This window comes from Podarcis bocagei (assembly GCF_964188305.1).
Source record: "Podarcis bocagei genome assembly, chromosome: 5".
NCBI lineage: Eukaryota > Metazoa > Chordata > Lepidosauria > Squamata > Lacertidae > Podarcis > Podarcis bocagei.
In genome coordinates, this window is record NC_138129.1 from 95,868,209 (window position 1) to 95,883,190 (window position 14,982).

The 14,982-nt window shown below is 44.9% G+C and overlaps 1 protein-coding gene and 1 long non-coding RNA gene across 2 annotated transcripts in view; one reads left to right on the forward strand and one right to left on the reverse strand.

The window, feature by feature from the left end:
• QSOX1 (quiescin sulfhydryl oxidase 1) overlaps positions 1–14,982 on the reverse strand; it is a 92,641-nt gene that overhangs the window by 14,748 nt on the left and 62,911 nt on the right. Inside the window, exons 7-8 of the mRNA XM_081194378.1 lie at positions 11,148–11,282; positions 9,468–9,597 (exon numbers count right to left, since the gene is read on the reverse strand). Of these exons, the coding sequence (XP_081050504.1) occupies positions 9,468–9,597; positions 11,148–11,282 (265 nt within the window). The remainder of the gene's footprint in view (positions 1–9,467; positions 9,598–11,147; positions 11,283–14,982) is intronic.
• The window catches only part of LOC308587194, a 196,957-nt gene that overhangs the window by 2,514 nt on the left and 179,461 nt on the right, over positions 1–14,982 (forward strand). The window lies entirely within an intron of this gene.

Sequence of the window (14,982 nt, forward strand, 5' to 3'; positions counted from 1 at the left end):
GGTGCGCACCGACCCCTCTCGCTCTCCAGGCTTCAGTGAAAGTCTGCATTCGCCCCATAGGACGCACACACATTTCCCCTTCATTTTTGGAGGGGGAAAAGTGCGTCCTATAGGGCGAAAAATACGGTAATTCAGGAATTGACCAGAGCTTTGCCAGGTGTTAAAAAGGAATCTCCCCAACAGTTGTCAGGAGTCCTCAGGCTCCATCCGCCTCCACGTTATTTTCTCAGGGACGCACTCTTGGGTTGGGGCAACTGGCTAAAATGTTTTAAAATATTTTAAGCGGTTCTAATTTTGATTCCTGATGGTTATTTTAATTTGGGTATACAGTGGTACCTCGGGTTAAGTACTTAATTCGTTCCGGAGGTCCGTTCTTAACCTGAAACTGTTCTTAACCTGAGGTACCACTTTAGCTAATGGGGCCTCCTGCCGCCGAATTGCGATTTCTGTTCTCATCCTGAAGCAAAGTTCTTAACCTGAAGCACTATTTCTGAGTTAGTGCAGTCTGTAACCTGAAGCGTATGTAACCTGAGGTATCACTGTAACTGTAAACTGTTTATTACAGTGGTACCTCGGGTTACAGACGCTTCAGGTTACAGACTCCTATACCCAGAAATAGTACCTCGGGTTAAGAACTTTGCTTCAGGATGAGAACAGAAATCGTGCTCCGGCGGTGCGGCGGCAGCGGGAGGCCCCATTAGCTAAAGTGGTACCTCAGGTTAAGAACAGTTTCAGGTTAAGAATGGACCTCCAGAATGAATTAAGTTCTTAACCCGAGGTACCACTATTCTGTTATTACTGTTGTTGTTGTTTTTTATTTCTTTTTATTAAGTTTCATATACATACCCAAAGGAAAAAATAAAAAACACCAAATCAACCTGTTGTTGTTGTTGTTGTTAATGGTTTGAATTGGTTTGTTTGTTGCTCGCAGAGGATATTTTGTTTTTTACTGTTTGATGCTTTGTTGTGCTTTTATACATGCTGTAAGCCGCCCAGAGTGGCTGGGGAACGGGCAGGATATAAATTTTGAAATTATTATTATTATTATTATTATTATTATTATTATTATTATTATTATTATTAAATGCAGACCAAACAGCAGCGGTGCGTTGGGAGGTGGAAAATAGAGTTGTTGTGACATCCTCCCAAAAGTGGGGGTGCTGTTTTCAGCGGGGGGAGGAAGGAAGAAGATACAGAAGTCGGAAGAGCACTGGGTTGGCGGCATCTGCGCCTGCAGTTTCTGCCAGCCCAGAGCTCCCTTGACCTTGCTGTGGTGCTCCACTGGTACTCCAACCCCTCACTCACTCACTGCTGCTGCTATCAATACTTCTGTACAGTGGTGCCCCGCAAGACGAACGCCTCGCGAGACGAAAAACTCGCAAGACGAAACTTCGCAAGACGAATTTCCCTATGGGCTTGCTTCGCAAAACGAAGCTTGCCCCCGCACCCCGGACCTCTTTTGAAGCAAGGGGCGGCGGGGAGAAGATTGCTTCTCCCCGTTGCCAGCCCCGCAATCTCCGGGGACAGAGGGGCACCTTCCCCTCTGTCCCCGGACCCCTTTTGAACCAAGGGGCGGCAACGGGGAGAAGCGATTCTCCCCTCCGCCCCTTCCCTTGCTTTAAAACAGGTCCGGGGACAGAGGGGAAGGCCCGCGGCGCTTCGCCTCTCTCCCCGGACGGTCTCCATAGGAACGCATTGATTGATTTTCAATGCATTCCTATGGGAAACCGTGCTTCGCAAGACGAAAAACTTGCAAGAAAAAAAAACTTGCGGAACGAATTCATTTCGTCTTGCGAGGCACCACTTGCGAGGTCCATCTTCATGGTGAAGGAGCCCCAGGCGGTTTGCAGCTGCTATTTACTCCCAGCAGCGGCGTAGCGTGGGGGGTGCAGGGGGGGCCGGCCGCACCAAGCGCAACATCTGGGGGTTAGGGTTAGGGGGCGCAAATCCACGGGTTAGGGGGCGCAAAATACTTGCCTTGCCCCGGGTGCTGACAACCCACGCTACGCCACTGACTCCCAGTGTCAGATATTGCAGAGGTCCAGCTACTGAGCCCTGCCGGTCACAGCAGAGGTGATAGACAATTTGACTCCACAAGTCAAGATCCTTCCAGTCTTGAGGATCTGGGGACCCCAGAGAGCTCATCCTGCACCACAGCCCATGGAATCCTAGAATCCTAGAATGGTAGTGTTGGGAGGACCCCAAGGGTCATCTAGTCTAACCCCCTGCGATGCAGGAATCTCAACTAAAGCATCCATGATGGACAGCCATCCCACCTCTGCTTAAAAGTCTCCAAGGAAGGAGAGTCCACCATCTCTCCAGGCAGGGGTGCAGGAAAGGGGGGATGGGGCAGGTACCATCATGGAAGGGGGTGACAAATTATCAAGGAACAATTACTGCCCTACTAGGGCGGTTCATAATTTATTTATTTTTTTTAAATGCCTGTTCCAAAGGTCCTATCTTACTACACTAGAGATTATAGCGCTACATATGAAATTTCATGCATATCAGTTAATATCTTGACCTTCCTCCACGAAAACAGCTGTTTACTTGGCCGTTTTCCTACGTCGTGAAGGCTGAAATTTCAACAAAGCACGTGCCTTTGCTAGACTCTTTTTGGGCACCTGCTAAAAGCACCCTTCTTTAGGCAAGCATACCTAGATGCTTAGGAAGTTGAAGTAATTTTAATCTTAACATTTTAGCTTTTGTATGTTTTAAAGCAGGGTTGTTAATTTTTCTTGATTTTACTGCTGTGGTGTTTTGTTTTGTTTTTTTGTTTTGTTTTGGTAAACCACTTTGCAGGTTTTTTAAAATAAATTTTATTAAATAAATAAACAATAAATATAAATAAAATAACACAAGCCAAAACACAATCCATCCTGTAGATTTAAATATCTGCCCATAGTCGCCTACTTGTTATCAGAGGCTCAGAATCCAGATTCCTTTGTAAGAAAATAGGAAATAACGTAAAACCATTTTTGCAGGCAAAAAATAATAATCCATGTTTGTGAGGGGGCATGACAAAAAATGTCCCGCATCGGGTAATACCTGACCTTCCTATGCCTCTGTCTCAAGGGGAGACCCTTCCAATGAGAATAGTCCCAATATCTGCTGCAACTTTTTACCAGTGGCAAGGACGCAGGTGGTGCTGTGCGTTAAACCACTGAGCCTAGGACTTGCCGATTAGAAGGTTGGCGGTTCGAATCCCCGTGACGGGGTGAGCTCCCGTTGCTTGGTCCCTGCTCCTGCCCACCTAGCAGTTCGAAAGCACGTCGAAGTGCAAGTAGATAAATAGGTACCGCTCTGGCGGGAATGTAAACGGCATTTCTGTGTACTGCTCTGGTTCGCCAGAAGCGGCGAAGTCATGCTGGCCACATGACCCGGAAGCTGTCTGTGGACAAATGCCGGCTTCCTCGGCCAAATAAAGCGAGATGAGCGCCACAACCCCAGAGTTGGTCACGAATGGACCTAATGGTCAGGGGTCCCTTTAACTTTACATATTGAAACCACACATAAAGACAATTTTAACAATACTGCTTGCTTTCGCATTTCTTCCTTCCGGGATTACTAGGACTATGGAGGCCAATTCTGGATCCACACGTCCTTCCACAGTGGGGACATAGGTTTCCAGGCAGGAGTTGATTATGCCGATCCGAAGGTTGGCAGTTCGAATCCTCACAACGGGGTGAGCTCCCGTTGTTCGGTCCCAGCTCCTGCCCACCTAGCAGTTCAAAAGCACATCAAGTGCAAGTAGATAAATAGGTACCGCTCTGGCGGGAAGGTAAATGGCGTTTCCGTGCGCTGCTCTGGCTCGCCAGAAGCGTCTTAGTCATGCTGGCCACATGACCTGGAAGCTGTACGGCCAATAAAGCGAGATGAGTGCCGCAACCCCAGAGTCCGTCACGACTGAACCTAATGGTCAGGGGTCCCTTTACCTTTACCTATTACCAATGGAAGCTACAAACCTATCCTTGGGTTTTCCCTTCTGCCTGCCTGCTGATCGCTCTGCTCCAAGTCCTTCCTCCCTGTCCAACTGTTGGGAGCTGGAATTCCTCAAACATGGTGCGGCAGACAGCATGGAGCTGCTCTCTGTTTGCATCCAGCTCCCCCTCTGCTTTCCTGTGGGCGATGTGGGAATTCCCTGTCCGAATTCATCTTCGCCACTGCTAATACCGGGAGATCCTTTTGTTCATTCTGTATCCTTAGATGCTGCAATAAGCAAACAAGCCGGCCCCTGCGGGCCAACGGCCAAGATCCAAATCTTGGTCGTAACTCCAAAATAGTCTCCAAGGAACACGCAAAGCTACTTTGACAATAAGTCAACTCAAATCCGATTAGCATCAGCACTTTAAAACCACAAGCACTCCAGGGAGAGGGAGCCAAAGAGTTACATACGTTCAAAGAGGCGATGGAGGGGGGAGAGAGAGAGATTGGGGGGGCACGTCACAGGAAGGCAGACAGACAAGTGGGAAATTGACAGGTTGAACAGGGGAGGAGAGGGGGGGGAGGGAAGGAACCAGGAAAATTGATTGGGAGGATGAATAAAAGGATATTAAGAACCCTCTGAAAGCTCTGCAGATATACCTGCTCTGCTACCCAGTCATGGGGTGCAACTTGCTCTAAACGGGAGAGCAGCCATTAACTTCCAATACAGTAGGTTTAGGGACACGGGTGGTGCTGTGGTTTAAACTACAGAGCCTAGGACTTGCCGATCAGAAGGTCGGCAGTTCGAATCCCCGTGACGGGGTGAGCTCCCGTTGCTCGGTCCCTGCTCCTGCCCACCTAGCAGTTCAAAAGCATGTCAAAGTGCAAGTAGATAAGTAGGTACCGCTCCGGCGGGAAGGTAAACAGCGTTTCCATGCTCTGCTCTGGTTCGCCAGAAGCAGCTTAGTCATGCTGGCCACATGACCCGGAAGCTGTATGCCGGCTCCCTCGGCCAATAAAGCAAGATGAGCGCCGTAACCCCAGAGTCGTCCGCGACTGGACCTAATGATCAGGGGTCCCTTTACCTTTACAGTGGGTTTAAACCAACCAACCAACCTAGGGAAATACTCCTTTTCCCTTGATTTCTACCTTTCCTAAGTAGTCTGCAGGAAGAATAGGAGGATCAAGCACTTGCTGTGGGGCTATAGCGCTGCCTCCATTTATGCAAAGTTGCCCCATGCAGAATCAGACTGAAGTGGGGCCAGATGTGGGCAGCAGCTATCTTAGGGTCTCAGGCTCAGCTCTCCCCCACCCTGCTACCCAAATGTCTTTTGAAGCAGTGATGTTGGGGCCTGAAACTAGGATCTTATAGATGCAAAGCTATGGGTCCTCCGGAGCTTTAGGTTTTTCAAGCGTGTACAGTGGCTGGGTGCATGGGGCGGGTGGGAGAGAGAAACACGACTCTTGTCCGAGACCAGGGAGAAGAGTCGGTGGAAGAAAACTGGAAGAAATTTAAAGACTATCTACAGAAATATTGTAAAATTAATGAATGATAGAATGATGTTGGATAGCAACTAAGGGGTTTCCACCTGTAATGATTTAAGAGAATATGAAAAAAGGGTTATAAATGGGTTAAAATCTAATGGTAAGGATTTGCTGAACCAATAAATTGAAGTGGAATACAAAAAAGGGAGGTATGAGGAGGTTCGGGAAATAAGCTAAAATAAAATAAGTAAAAGAAAAAATGTATGGTTTTAACTGTTTTTATTTTGTATTTTTCTTTTTTCTTTTTCATTTTTACTGTTATATTTCAAAAAAAATTTAATAAATATTTTATATATAAAAAGAGAGAAACACGACTATTGGATGAGAGAAAATCCAAGAGCAATAATTAGTTTAATAGCTGGATCCTAGTAAGACTGCTCCATCTTGTGGCCAGATCTTGCATCGGGCACAAAACTGTTGCTTTTATCCCCGTTGCGCTTTTCCGGAAGGGTAGCTAAAGAGCCTGTTACTACATAAATAAATATTTATTTATTTTGCGATTTATATGACCCAACAATTTCATGGTTGGCACGTCCCCACTAAATATGAGTTTACTTGGCGGCATGCGTGACTATTTGGTATGAACCTTGTATTCCACAATGGAATTTATTTTACGCCATTCTTTTTTTTTTAAAGCTTCCTAAGATTATTACAGTTGCTATTTTATTCTCTCGCAATTTTATTCGTCCTATATTTATGGCTGTTTTCAAGTATGGAGAGGGGGAATCTACAGAATTGGCATGTGGCTGCAATCAGCCCTTTGGGACTTGCTTCTTCTCTGTTAGGACCACTTACTTTTAAGGAAAGGGCTGGTGCCATAATGTTTTTATGGTAACAATCTGTACGTGATCTTTTATAGGTAGTGTGCGTTCATGTGTGTGTGTAAATCCATGCAATAATCTTGTAGCACTTTACTGTCTACAAGATCTGTTTGCTGCATAAACTTTGGTGGACTCCAGCTTTCCTTGTCAGAAGAGCAAAGTTGATATAAATCCACAGCTGGCAGGTGCACAGGCGAATTTTCGTTCTAGGGCCAAAAAACCCCTTAATTTAAGACAGGGGATGCAGAATCTGTTACCTTCCAATTGTCGATGGATTTCAGACACCAGCCAGAACAGTCAATGGTTGGGAGTGATGGGGAAGGAAGTCTAGCAATATGCGGAGAGCTCGAGAGGGGGCCACAGATTCGCCATCCCTTGCTTAAGGTAAGACTTAACAGTCTTACAACTTCCCCCATCCACTAAAAAGTGCCGAAGTCATACACTAAGGCACCTGCTTGCACCTTCCACACAACATAAGTGTTAAGTTGTGGGTGAACATATCAGACGACACAACGATTCTTCAAAGAGCTCTTGTTTATTCACAGGCCAGAACAGAACTGAACTGAAGGGTTCAGCCAGCCTGCTTATATAGAGCTCAACTACAAAGCAACAGTAACAACTTTCTGTAACTATCCAATCACTGAACGTCACTTTCAATCCCTTATTTGCATATGTGGACCTGAGTGAAAACTATCTACAGTATCCCCCTGCTGGCCCAGGGTGAGAACTTCAGTAAATAAGCAGCAAACTGTGCTGCGGCCTCACATATTGCGAACACCTGCAACTTTGCTTCCATGCCCTCCCTTCCATCTTTCAGCCTCTGTCCCCTTACTCTGCAGGTGGTGGGAGGAGAGGGACACACTGTTGCTCAGGGCACTACAGAGGCCCTTTGTTTCCATTCCTGCTTTTATTTGGGTTAGAGAGAACGGCAGTCATTTGTAGCGACGGTGTGCACGGGGGAAGAACAGACACACAGATAACTTGATGGATGTAAATTCTTTTTCTGCACCTATTTTTCCTCCCAACACCACCTTAAGGCATCCCAGCCCCATCCTTTCCCATCTTCATTCCCTTGGCAGCATCCTTCCTTCTCTCAACATGTACGCCAGAGTTTCTGTAAGAGACTACTTAGGCTGGCGACAGGCATTTAACTTCTGGGACAAGGCTCCAGCCAGCCAAAGCCTTGCCAGCAATTCCCCTCCTCTCCCCATTTTGCTTCGTAACCAGAAAAGAGGCATGCGGTGTACTATTTGGCCTCGCTTGATTTATGGTTTCAGCTTTGAAACCTCACAACTTCAGACACAGGCAATGTATTGCCACCAAATTGCAGAGACGGAGACCACTGCAATATCCCAGAAATATCTGATAGAAGATATTTCCCTTCCCTTCCGGAGGGAAGGAGAGAATGAGATCACATTTCGGGTTGGCAAAAAACAGGGACGCAAACATTGCGAAAGGTGTGGCTTTAACTCATTTTTTCCCACTATCTCCCCTGTGGTGTTTGGACCCCTTATCCCCCTCTGCAGGTAGATTCTCTGTCTCAAGTCTTAAGATTATTATTGCCTTATTTAAATCAATCAATAAATGATTTGACTTTGTGCTTCTGCCGCCTGAGGCAGGTGCTTCACCCTGCCTCATTGGTGGGCCGGCTCTGGCTAGAATGTCAAAATACTCATATAACACAGGCACAAAGAGAGAGAGACAAACTCAAGAACGCACTCAGAGCAAAAGAACATGCAGTCTGCAACATTCATATGCAAAGGTCAAACAGAAACGATATGTATCTGAGCTATAACTTAAGAGCTTTGAAAATAAATGTCACAGACTGTACCCTCTTGCACTTTATGGCCTTTCGATACCAAGGTTTAAAAGATTTATTGCAGCAAAAGAAACAAAACCAAAAAGTGCCTTTCAGAAGCCACGTTAACTCTTCTGTGGCTTTGTTATTACGACACTCCTGTCACAACCAGAGCAACCCCCTGTGTGATAATCTCAATGGAAGAGGCTTCGGTGGCAAAGAGGGTAACTGAGAGACTGTAGAGAAGTTTGGGTAACGTGACAAGACTGAAGGCCAGGGAAGAAAACGTATAGCAGAAACTCTACTCTCTAAATGTTGAAACCCATGGAATACAAGGTCTAGAAGCCTTTTTCTTTTTAAAAAGGAATGGAGCTAAAGTTTTCAAAACTCCAGATTCTGTGCTATAAAACAAAGCTGATACGATTCTCTCCATGTTTGGAACCACGGAGATGGAACAATCATGACTACAAAGAAATGGGATCTGCATCAAAATGTTGCAGTGCATCCTGTTCCCAGTTCAGGCCTCCTGAAGGCGGAGTTTCAGGAAAGGGGACGGGTTAAAGAACTCACAGCTATATGTTGCTCCCCCTGCTGTGCTGTAACGTGCTAGAAGTTTGCCAACCCTAAATCTGAAGATGTTATAGCTGTAAAAATATTGTATAGCAAGCAGTTCTGTGGACAGGCAAGGAATTTCCCTTGCCTTAATCCCACCCTCAAAATATTCCTTACAAATTCTCAGAGGCATGAGGAAATCGCTTCATCTTACCCCCACTTTCCTTTTTCTGTTGTGGTTTTGTTTTCAACACATCCCATCAGTGGCGTAGCGTGGGTTGTCAGCACCCGGGGCAAGGCAAGTGATTTGCGCCCCCTAGCCCGTGGATTTGCGCCCCCTAACCCGTGGATTTGCGCCCCCTAACCCCCAGATGTTGCGCCCGGTGCGGCCGGCCCCCCCTGCACCCCCCACGCTACGCCACTGCATCCCCTGACTCTGATTTCCCTCAACCACAGACTTGATTGGTAAGACTCACCTAATCTGGCTTAAGACCTTTGTCGCCCCTCTCCCTCGCTTCCCCTCTGTAGGTTCAACCGCCACCAACATATTATGCAAACTCGCAGGTCAAAGGCCACAGCCCCCTCAGAAAGACTTTACAAAATAATAATAACTGAGAAGTTGTTGTTTTTGTCTTATGAGAAAAGAGGACATTTGACATGTGACTTTTAAGAATGAAAGAAACCCAGAACAAGATTAGTAGCTCTCACATATCATTTAAAAACAAAGTCACTACCGAGATAACAGGGAGCAAGTCTGTATATATGCAGAAGCTAAGATTCATGAGGAAGGGGGAGGAGAGGCAGGAAAAGAATTCATCAGAGCTCACCTTGACCAATACAGCCACATACTGCTTCATTGCGGAGAGTTGCTCTTTCTCAAGGAAATCGTATCGTGTTGCCTCTCTCCTTAGAGTGTAAAGCACTGCCGATTCCACGTCAGCCATGTACAATTTTCTCCTGTGGCAGAGAGAGAGAGAGAGAGAGAGAGAGAGAGAGAGAGAGAGAGAGAGAGAGAGAGAGAGCTGAACATGACAGCTACATTCGTACCTTGGAAGTTGAACATAATCCGTTCCAGAAGTTCCTGCAGCCAATCAGAAGCTGCGGAAACCCCGTCGGGTGTTCCAAAAGAACATACAAAAACCGGAACAGTCACTTCCGGGCTTCGATCGTTCGGGAGCCAAAACGTTTGAGAACTAAGCTGTTTGAAAACCAAGGTACATAACTTACACAGGAAGCATCAACCTTAAGGCTATATCCAGCTCCTGTTTCAGCCCGACTGTAGCCACAGAATTTGCAACAATCCACTTTGGAGAAGGGGAAACGGGGACCTTTGCCCAACATCTCCCATTACCTCTTTGGAGTGAGCCTTTAGTAGAGCTGATGGATGACACCAGAGAGTCATCCACAATCTCTGCTGAGGAGGCAGCCCCTATCCATTTGCTGTAGCAAAAACGAAGAAGGATGCACCTGAACAACTAGGGGCTGTATTGCGTCATGCATTTTTGTGGGACAGGGCTCATCAAAAACCTCCTGCGTCCCAATAAAGTTGGACCTAGAACACAAACACCTGACGTCATCATGAATCTCTTGGTTTTCAGAATGGCGCAAGACTTGCTTCTTGCCTGTGCAGCTTATCTGCATTGGCTCCCAGTACGTTTCTGAGCACAATTCAAAGTGTTGGTGCTGACCTTTAAAGCCCTCAACGGCCTTGGTCCAGTATACCTGAAGGAGCGTCTCCACCCTCATCGTTCTGCCCGGACACTGAGGTCCAGCTCCGAAGGCCTTCTGGCAGTTCCCTCATTGTGAGAAGTGAGGTTACAGGGAACCAGGCAGAGGGCCTTCTCAGTAGTGGTGCCCGCCCTGTGGAATGCCCTCCCATCAGATGTCAAGGAAATAAGCAGCTATCTTATCTTTAAAAGACATCCCTCTTTAGGGAAGTTTTAAATATTTAATTCTGTATTGTTTTTAACACTCGATTGGGAGCCGCCCAGAGTGGCTGGGGAAACTTAGCCAGATGGGAGGGGTAGAAATAAATTATTATTATTATTATTATTATTATTATTATTATTATTATTATTATTATTATTATCATCATCATCATCATCATCATCATTATCATTATTATCCCACCAAGAAACTTTGGCCTGTGCATGAGAATTCCCTCCTGTCCAGAGTGAAGAAAAATGCTCTCTTCTCTTGGCCTGAAGGGTTGGTTTTTCTCTTTTCATTTTAAAGGAATGAATTTGATCATCCTTTCCCAGCTTAATTAGCATTTTCTGGAGGGAGTTTTCAAAAATCAGGGGCACCGCAAGGCTACTTCATCTGTTTTGTAGTATTCAGCAGAGCTACAGTGTAGTAAAGGGAGGGCCCTCGGCTAATGAGCTTGTGATGTCGAACCCTGACAGGGCCTTCATAAGCCACGAAGTGATGGAGGTGCTGCAAAAACAGAGAAGTGCTGAGCGAGAAGAAAGAGCAGAAGAACTGGAAGCATCAAAGGTGGTTCTCACCTGTCTATCACCTTCCAGGGCCCAGGTGTAGTAGGTGGTACAGGTGGCAGCACGGTGGGCTTGAAGGTGTCTCCTCTAACAACCCCAGGCAGTTTCTTCAGGAAGTCTGTGTAAAGTGGTCTCGAGTCAACATGCCTGCGTGGGAAGGAAAGCAGACCTTGAGATACCAACTGAGATCATGGGAACTTTCACCCTTCTACCTGGCATCACACAGCATTTCTGTATCCTTCTGCTGTGCTGAAAAACCAATTCCACGAAACAGTGGGTATATCCAGAATCACTGTTCACTACCTCTGTTTGTGGACCACTTCGGTAGCATTGGACATCATAAAACAAAGCTTTACAGCTTGTTTTCACCGGATAAGTATCTGACCTATTGCTTCTTTCAGAGACTTGCATAGGCTACAAAGACTTTCAGAGACTTATAAGACTTATGTTTATTTGGTTCTCACAAGGGACGCGGGTGGCGCTGTGGGTTAAACCACAGAGCCTAGGACTTGCTGATCAGAAGGTCGGCGGTTCAAATCCCCACAACAGGGTGAGCTCCTGTTGCTCGGTTCCTGCTCCTGCCAACCTAGCAGTTCGAAAGCACGTCAAGTGCAAGTAGATAGGTGGGAAGGTAAACGGCGTTTCCGTGAGCTGCTCTGATTCGCCAGAAGCGGCTTAGTCATGCTGGCCACATGACCCGGAAGCTGTACGCCGGCTCCCTCAGCCAATAAAGCGAGATGAGCGCCGCAACCCCAGAGTTGGCCACAACTGGACCTAATGGTCAGGGGTCCCTTTACCTTTACTTATTTGGTTTTATGTTTTCAAGAGAATCCACCAAGAGTGCACATGTAATTTTGCTGGACCAATGGGAGAAATTATGGAAATATGATATTAAACTCACGGCATGTTATACAATAAGAGAAAATTTTATGAAAATGGTGTACCAATGGTACTTAACTCCGGTAAAATTAGCAAAAATTTACAAATTAAAGTCGAATACCTGTTGGAGATGTAAAAAAGAAATAGGAACAATGTTTCACATGTGGTGGGAATGCCGACCTATTAAACAATTCTGGAATGAAATCTATGAAGAACTCAAAAAGATGTTTAAATTATCTTTCAGTAAAAAACCGGAGGCATTCCTTTTAGGTTTAATTACATATGAGATCCCTGAAAATCAAAGGAAAGTATTCCTTTATGCAACAACAGCTGCCAGGATGCTTATAGCTAAAAACTGGAAAGGCAGAAAAATTCCATCAGTGAAAGATTGGCAAGTTAAATTATGAGAATACATAAATCTGGCAAGACTCACAGCTTACATAAGGGGACAATCGGACCAGAAATTATTAAAAGAATGGGGTTGTGCCAAAGAGTATATGAAAAAAACATTGTTCTGGAGTTAGTATATTGGTATGTAATGAATGATGCTTTACAGGGTTAAAGAAAAAGAAAAATGGTGTAAAAAAAAAAAAAAGTACCAAGGTGGAAGTAATCTAATTAGACACAACAATAAAGTAAGAGTAAATTTTTTGAGGTCTTAGAACAAAGGAAGGAAGTCAATTTGTGTTTATGTACGTAATGATATGGTTTTTTTCTGTAGATGTGTGCTTTTTCGTTTTTGTTTAGTTTAATTTTGTTTCCTTTGTTTTTTCCCCCCCTTTCCCTTTTCTGATTTTTTTTTTCTATATGTTCCGGGGATTTTTGTTTGTACAGTATTATTTTGGATTCAATGTTTGTAATTTTTGTTATGATTCTGCATTGAAAATAAAAAAATTCTTTTTTAAAAAAAAGAGTGCACATTTTGTGACTTTCAGAGATTTATAAGATTTCTGTTCTGTATAGGTTATATAAAGAGTTTATATTGATCTTGCATTGTTGTACTTGGTCATCGTGTTGCCTTGGATATTACTGGTAATTGTTTGCAACACAGGGGTTTAATTGTTTAGTTACTTATTGTCGTGTGTGGGAAGCAGAGCAGACCTTGGGATACCAACTGAGATCCTGGGTACTTTCACCCTTATACCTGGCATCACACAGCCATTCGGGTTTCAGAAAGTCAGCTTAACTTGCACGCAAAGGCGAACCAATCTGGCTGCTCCCCCTTCCATCATTAATCCATACACATGCACAGCTGCAACTCTTCCACATCACTACCAGAAGTAAATTTCAGATTTGGGGCCAAGGAATCTGGGACAGACTGAGGGAGAAATTTCTGGAGCAACAGTGGGATATCAGCTCCGCCCAAGGCATGATGGGTAACAGCAACAACCGGGGGAAAGATAGACATAACATTTCACAAGGACAGGAAGAAACCATGGACAGAATAATTGCCACACACAAGAAGAACAAGGACATAGTTCTGAGTGCCTCACGTGTAGTTTTATAAATCATTTAATGTGTCAACACAAATAGAAGTTATTAATATTGCAGTTGTTGTATAAGGGATTACTATGAGGACTGGAATATAATTGAAATTGCGTTTTGGAACGCAGAAGTAAAGAAAATCATCAAACCATAAATTCTAGCACACTTTGTTTAAATTATATAATTTGGTCTTAATAATTGTATTATAAATTGGTATTGCTATAATGAGGCTATTAATGGATTGTAACTGAAAACTAGTAACCATTATTATTCTAAAAAGAGAGGAAGAAGGAGAAGGTGCTCTTGCTATGAGCTTGGAACAATAACCATGGTTGTGATAGTGCTGGCTGATCCAGTCTTAATAGTTCTGCAATATCAAGCCTGACTTTCACCTCCCATGCTGCCTCCCATGTGCCCTTATGCGCTGAAAGCTGTGCATACACCCCTGGCCTTGAATTGTTTGACTCTAGCTCCCATCAGCCCTGGCCAATGGTCAGAGACGATGGGAGCTGTAGCCTAGACTTCTTTCCCACCGTCTTAGGTTTTCTGTGTCTCCCTGCCTCTCTCCCTATCACTGACTTCCCTATGGGATAAATCTCACTCTCCCCATAGGATGCAAGAGGGAACAAGCTCCGCATCAGCCAGCCACCCATTTTCAGGCAAGGCGGCACAGAGCAGGAGGCGGCTCTGAATATCCTGATGAGAAAACCCGACTCTGCCCGCAACCCAAAGTGGAACGAAATGAGCAGGAAAGCTGCCTGCCCGTTCTATTTGAAAGACAATTGTAAACAATTAACATCCTCTTGAAAGACCTGCATTGGCTCCCAGTACGTTTCCGAGCACAATTCAAAGTGTTGGTGCTGACCTTTAAAGCCCTAAATGGCCGTGGTCCTGTATTCCTGAAGAAGCGTCTCCACCCCTATTGTTCTGCCCGGACACTGAGGTCCAGCTCCGAGGGCCTTCTGGTGGTTCCCTCATTGTGAGAAGTGAAGTTACAGGGAACCAGGCAGAGGGCCTTCTTGGTAGTGGCACCTGCCCTGTGGAACGCCCTCCCATCAGATGTCAAAGAGATAAACAACTACCTGACATTTAGAAGACATCTGAAGGCAGCCCTGTTCAGGGAAGTTTTGAATGTGTGACATTTTAATGTATTTTTAATCTTTGTTGGAAGCCACCCAGAGTGGCTGGGGAAACCCAGCCAGATGGGCGGGGTACAAATAAATTATTATTATTATTGTTGTTGTTGTTGTTGTTGTTGTTGTTGTTGTTGTTGTTGTTGTTGTTGTTGTTGTAGGGTTACAATAAGTTTTGTAAGGTTAAATTTATCACTTATTATTATGATTTTTAATTGAATATTTATTTAAGAATAGGATATAGAGGTAATAATAATAATAACAATAACAAAATGCAATATTAGAGTATAAAGAAGAAAACCATGAGCCGAGGAAGAGGGAAGTCACAGGCCGAGATGGTCAATCGGTTT